The following is a 6,049-nucleotide window of genomic DNA, read 5'->3' on the forward strand; positions in this document are numbered from 1 at the left end:
TTCCTAGCCAGAATATCCTTTTATCGTAATTTAATAGCACAATAAATCACTACAATCACACTCACGAAATATGGAAAAATAAATAGTAAAGAACACCAAAATTTTAACGAGGTTCGGCAAATCTTGCCTACGTCCTCGGGCACTACCAAATATATTTCACTCCAAAATACAAGTGAAACTTTACAAATAGGGAGAGAGAACAATGCCTTAAGTAGAGAATGGCAAATGTGGGATGATTAGAATGAGCAATGGTTAGGCCTATTTATAGTTGAGGTTCAAGGGCCACCTTGCAAAGTCCCTATACAATTAGGGACCAAAAATTGCTATTATTCCATGCCCAACACTGAATAAATATTTGGTGCCCCTAACTTTGACCTTTCCAAGGTATGGGTAGGTATGGAAAAGGTATGGGCAAGGAATGGGTATATTCTAATAGTAAATTATAATATTTAAAGAGTAGATTTGTTAGATTTAATGAAACAACTGATTTGCTGTACTTCTACTTTCAATTTTTATTCCTAATTATTAATGGATAGTTATGTTGTAAGGACGTAACTTGTGTACGTAAATTTGACTAATTGAATTAGAAATTGAAGTCTAATTGATAATACTATTAATGAACTTCTGTCACATTTGAATATGTGGCATTTTAGTATTAAAAAGCCTCATTTAATACTTCACTGGTCCTATCCTAGCATCGATCGAAAATTTAGCATAGCTTGAATCATTAGATCTTTCATCGAACAAACTTGGTGGTAGAATTCCTTCACGAATAACAAAGCTGGCATTTTTAGAAATGTTGAATCTTTCAGGAAACAATCTTGTCGAATAGTTTCTCTTGAGAATAAATTTGATACCTTTGATAATGATTCCTACTGCGGTAACATTGGATTATGTTGATCTCTATTGTCCAAGCAATGTGTCAACCACGAGGGGGCCAAATTGTTAGACCATCAGTTGTTGAACATGAAGTTTCTAAAGTATCCTTATAACATGGTTATGTAGGAGCTTAAATATGATATATGAGAAATTTCAATATTCATTTATAGTATGATGGCAAATTTACACTTTAACCCACACTCTAATAACATGGTTTGTAGTGAAATGTCGAAATGGGTTTTTGATAACTTTTAGAGCAATTTGGAGAAAATAGTTTGGAAATTTCCACCTTCATTCCAACTTGCTTGAATACTAAAATTTCAAATCCATAATTGTACTTTTATGCATTCTTTATTTCAGAGAATAATTTCATTAACAAAATATAAAGTATGGTCAATGAAATTGGAAATAATTAAGACTTGGTTGACTTGAAAACAATGTGTTCACTCTTCTTTCTTTCTTTTTCAAAAGGAAAAACATTGTAAAGTGCTACTAAAGTCTAAAATGGGATAGATTTTAGCTGTTAAGCAATTAAAACTTGGTTAACTTTAAAATGACGTGTTCACTCGAGGTTTTTTTTTTTTTTTTTTTATGAACATGAAAAAAAAGGGTAGAATTGTTAGGAATTGATACAAATATGATTTTTTTTAATCAATGGAAGTCGCATTTGAAATGTAATTAATTATGAAAAACTATCAATTCAATGAAAGTATAATACTTATTATTAATAAAAGTAAACAATGAAATGGGAAGTGAAGAAAATATGGAAGTCAAGGTTTCCTCATTCATAATACAATATATCAAAACAAAAAGTAACAGTTGAGCCTATTTGTTGCAGCTTCTGTAAATAGGAGAGAGACAATGATAAATTATTTTTAACTAAAGTAAATAGTCTAATTCAATAAAAGGGGACAATGAAGGAACATCCTTACTTAAATTAAGGATTAATCAATGGCTAATTTTGTGGGGGCTGAAATGTTTACTTGATTGAATTGAAACCAATGTCTTCACTGTTTTTACTAACGCGTAAGGACGAGATAGACTTTGAATTATGACTGACTTAGTTGTTCTTATAATACACATCCCTTTCGTTCGTTCTTAATTTTCTACTTGTTTCTTTTTTGGAGAAAAAAAAATATGGGAATCCTTTGCCTGGTTTTGGTGGTCTTGCAACTTTCATGGAGTTTGTCTTTCTCTGTTCCTCCACCATCCTTTCATTTATGTCTTCCACACCAAAGAGATGCTTTGCTCCATTTTAAAACTACCATTTCTGTTGATTGTTATTTTAATTATGATAGTGATTATCAAGATCCTTACCCCAGGATAGACATAGAGTCATGGAGCAAAAGCATTGATTGTTGTTCATGGGACGGAGTGAAATGCGACAATGTGACTGGTCATGTAATCGGCGTCGATCTTAGTCAGAGTTGCCTTGTTGGTTCTCTCTTTGCAAACAACAGCCTCTTTCAACTTCACAATCTCCAATGGCTTGACTTGAGCTCCAACAACCTCAGAGGCTCTCTTCTTGAGAACACCAGCAGCTTGTTTCACTTTCATGGCCTCCAACGACTCAACCTTGCTGATAATGATTTCAATGGCACCATCTCATCAAAGTTATTTAGCCAGTTGGTGAGTTTAACCCATCTTAATATCGCTGGTAATGGCTTAATCTCGAGATTTGATGTCCAAGGTTTTGACATGCTTGTAACAAACTTGACCAAATTAAGAAACCTTGTACTTAATGGTCTTGATATGTCTGATGTTGCACTTACTTCCTTTCTAAACTTGTCTTCATCCCTTGAACATTTGAGTCTCTCACATTGTCAATTACATGGGGAATTTCCAATTCAAGTTTCTCAGCTTCCAAACCTCAAATATTTAGATTTAAGCGAGAATGAAAATCTCACAGGTTATCTCCCTAACACAAACTGGAGTACTGGCCTTGAGTTGTTGGACCTTTCCCATTGTGGTTTTAGGGGGCCAATTCCAGCAACATTTGGAAATCTCACTAAAATCATTTTCGTTTATTTACAACGAAATTCGCTTGAAGGACAGATTCCAGATGTTTTTGGAGACCTTTGAAAATTAACTTCTTTGAGCATTTCTTCATGCAATTTAAGTGGTCCACTTCCGACAACTATCTTCAACCTCACAAAAATTACCCATTTGGATTTGTCAAATAATCACTTGGAAGGTCCCTTGCCAAATCATGTTAGTGAGCTTCAATTTCTAGAGGGATTTGGGTTACATAATAACTCTATAAGTGGTGGAGTACCATCTTGGCTGTTTACTCTGCCATCTCTTCCATACTTGGACCTCAGTTATAATAAACTAGTTGGTCCGATTGATCGAATTCAGAAGCCTAGTTCCATAGGAACAGTTGATTTGAGTTATAATAACATTGGTGGTTCAATACCGTATTCCATTTTTTATCTTGTGAACCTTACTTTACTTGACTTGTCTTCAAACAACTTGAGTGGTGTGATCAAGTCAGATATGCTTTCAAAACTCACGAGTCTTGAAGTTCTTGATGTTTCAAATAATAGTTTATTATCATTAAGCACAAGCGGTAATGATGTGAACTATTCTTTCCCCCAGCTTAGAACTGTGAACTTCTCTGGTTGTAGCGTAAGGCAGTTCCCGAATTTCTTTCAGACATCGAACTTGGAGGAATTAGATCTTTCAAATAATATGATTTCTGGTGGAATTTCCAAATGGGAAGCCGAAGGGTGGGAAGGATTGCTATCGTTGGACCTTTCTCATAACTTTTTGACTGCTTTGGACCAATTTCCGGGGAACAATTTGGATTATCTCAACCTTCATTCCAACTTGCTTCAAGGACCAATTCTTTCAACTTGCTTGAATCCTCAAATTCCAATTTTAAAGGAGTTGCCAGTGATCATCATTTCAAAGAATAAATTGACAGGAAACATTCCTTCTTCTATTTGCAATTTGAGTTCAATTGATGTTCTGGACTTGTCCGAAAACAACTTGAGTGGAACTATTCCTGATTGTCTTGGAAATTTTAGCCATCTCACGTTCTTGGATTTGCAAATGAACAACTTCATTGGCAAGATCCCTGATTCTTTTGTGAGTAATAATTTGAACCATCTTTTACTCAATGACAATCAACTGGAAGGATTAGTACCACCATCTTTGGTTAATTCTACTTCATTGGAACTTTTAAATTTAGGGAACAACAAGTTAAAGGATAGATTTCCACATTGGTTAGCTTCGCTTCCAAGTTTGCAAGTTCTTATCTTGAGATTTAATAGATTTTATGGATCACTGCCTCATTCCATGGCTTCATCAAACTTTTCTGCATTGCGAATAATTGATCTATCTGGAAATGAATTTACAGGCGCTTTGTCCACAAAACTCATTCTAAATTTGAGAGCAATGAAAGATAAACCTAAAGAGTGGTCGTACTCCACAGCTACATATGGTAGTGGTAGTTATGAAGTTCCTGTGAATGTAACAACAAAAAGATTGGAGCTTGAATTGACGAAGGCTGTGGCCTTTTTTGTATCTATCGACTTGTCAAACAACCAATTCTGTAGAAAAATTCCCGAGGACATTGGGCAACTTATTTCCCTGCAAATGCTCAACTTCTCTCACAACAATTTCACTGGTCCTATCCCAGCATCATTTGCAAATTTGCTAGCACTTGAATCATTAGACCTTTCATCAAACAAGCTTGGCGGTACCATTCCTTCTGAAATGACAAATCTGACATTTCTTGAAGTGTTGAATCTTTCGGAAAACAATCTTGTTGGACCAATTCCTCATGGGAATCAATTTGATACCTTTGATAATGATTCCTATAGCAATAACTTGGGATTGTGTGGATTGCCATTGTCCAAGCAATGTATCAACCATGAGGGGGGCAAACCCCCTTCACCATTGGTGGTGGAACATGATGGCTCTAAAATACCCTTCTTTTGGCAAGTTGTAATGATGGGGTATGGAAGTGGAGTGGTGTTAGGATTTAGCTTGGGTTACATTGTACTCACAACCAGAAGACCATGGTGGTTCGTTAGAATGGTGGAGAGAGATTGGCAGTACAATTTCACAAGGTGGGTACGAAGAAAGAGAGGAAGAAGAAATTAACTCTGCATCCAACATCTTGCTTAGGTGAATTTCTTTTCTAACAAGTATTTCGTAAGTTTCATCTTTTTTAATCTAATATTTAAGTTAAAACATATTCTCTTTTTCTGTTTTGTAATTTGTGATAGTGGCATTTGAACTCTGAGATTGAATTGGATGGGAAAATTCATCATGTTCAGCTTCCTTGAGAGCGATTAGAATAAATAAGTGGGGTTGTTAATTTAGCAAATGATATGAGTGTATTTGTATTCATTATAATTTCTAAATTTGTATTCATGTGTGTTGTGTAGTAATGTTTTAAGTATTGCATAAACTTAAGCTGTTAAACAAATATTACTGTAAGTGTCAAATTCTTGTTGTATGAATTCTAATGCCAAATTCTAATTGTTACGAAGGAGTTTAAATATGATTCTTTTAATATTATAAGATTGAAGTAGTAAATTTGTTAAATTTAGTGAAAGATTTGAATTGTTGTTGTTCTACTTTCAATTCTTATTCCTAACATTTATAAGTTAAATTATTGTTAATTATTAAAATAAAATATTTGAAAAAATCTTATTAAATTATGTTTTCAAATTCTTAAAATTGATATTGAATGGTAAAATTTAATTTAAAAATCAAAATTAATAATAAAATTTAGTTAAATTTAAAGTTTAATAGTAAAATTTAATTTAATAGTAAAATTTAATCGCATAAGAGTTTAATGACAAATTTATTTATGTTTTCAAATGGGAGGCCAAAGGATGTTGAGTCGTCGTAACTATCTGATAATTTTTGAGCAATTTCAAAAAAATAGTTGGAGAATTTTCCACCTTCATTCCAACTTGCTTGAATCTTTAAATTCCAAATTCACAAATATACTTTTATGAAAATTGTCCTTTAACCCCCTTAAAATTATGAAAATTGAATTTAGTCCTTTAAAAATTATAAAGATATAAACTATTAAAAATTAAAATTTCATTTCGTCCCCCTTAAAAAATTTTTCTGGCTTCACCCCAGGAGCACTCAAGTTTCTGACATAGCGTGACAAGATAGTATTAGTAAAATAATAAATTTAACCCTA

The 6,049-nt window shown here is 33.4% G+C and overlaps 2 protein-coding genes and 1 long non-coding RNA gene across 3 annotated transcripts; all 3 read left to right on the forward strand.

Moving 5' to 3' along the window:
- Nucleotides 1–2,016: 2,016 nt before the first annotated feature.
- LOC128296676 (receptor-like protein Cf-9) lies at nucleotides 2,017–2,961 on the forward strand. Its single transcript, XM_053032129.1, has one exon. It carries the CDS (start codon nucleotides 2,017–2,019, stop codon nucleotides 2,959–2,961), a length of 945 nt encoding a protein of 314 aa, XP_052888089.1.
- Nucleotides 2,962–3,375: 414 nt separating this feature from the next.
- Nucleotides 3,376–4,550, forward strand: LOC108468213 (receptor-like protein 19). Its single transcript, XM_053032130.1, has 2 exons — nucleotides 3,376–4,353; nucleotides 4,440–4,550. Exons 1-2 carry the CDS (start codon nucleotides 3,376–3,378, stop codon nucleotides 4,548–4,550), a joined length of 1,089 nt encoding a protein of 362 aa, XP_052888090.1.
- An 83-nt stretch (nucleotides 4,551–4,633) lies between these two features.
- On the forward strand, nucleotides 4,634–5,319 carry LOC128296356 (uncharacterized). The gene is made up of 2 exons (XR_008286939.1): nucleotides 4,634–5,013; nucleotides 5,115–5,319. It is a non-coding gene; the product is annotated as an uncharacterized LOC128296356 (long non-coding RNA).
- Nucleotides 5,320–6,049: the final 730 nt, after the last annotated feature.

This window comes from Gossypium arboreum, chromosome 8, assembly GCF_025698485.1.
Source record: "Gossypium arboreum isolate Shixiya-1 chromosome 8, ASM2569848v2, whole genome shotgun sequence".
NCBI lineage: Eukaryota > Viridiplantae > Streptophyta > Magnoliopsida > Malvales > Malvaceae > Gossypium > Gossypium arboreum.

Coding starts and splice junctions, on each gene's coding strand:
- LOC128296676 (XM_053032129.1), top strand. CDS start 2,017: ATGGGAATCCTTTGCCTGGTTTTGGTGGTCTTGCAACTTTCATGGAGT.
- LOC108468213 (XM_053032130.1), top strand. CDS start 3,376: ATGCTTTCAAAACTCACGAGTCTTGAAGTTCTTGATGTTTCAAATAAT. Junction 4,354..4,439: donor GTTATGAAGTTCCTGTGAAT/GTAACAACAAAA, acceptor CCAATTCTGTAG/AAAAATTCCCGAGGACATTG.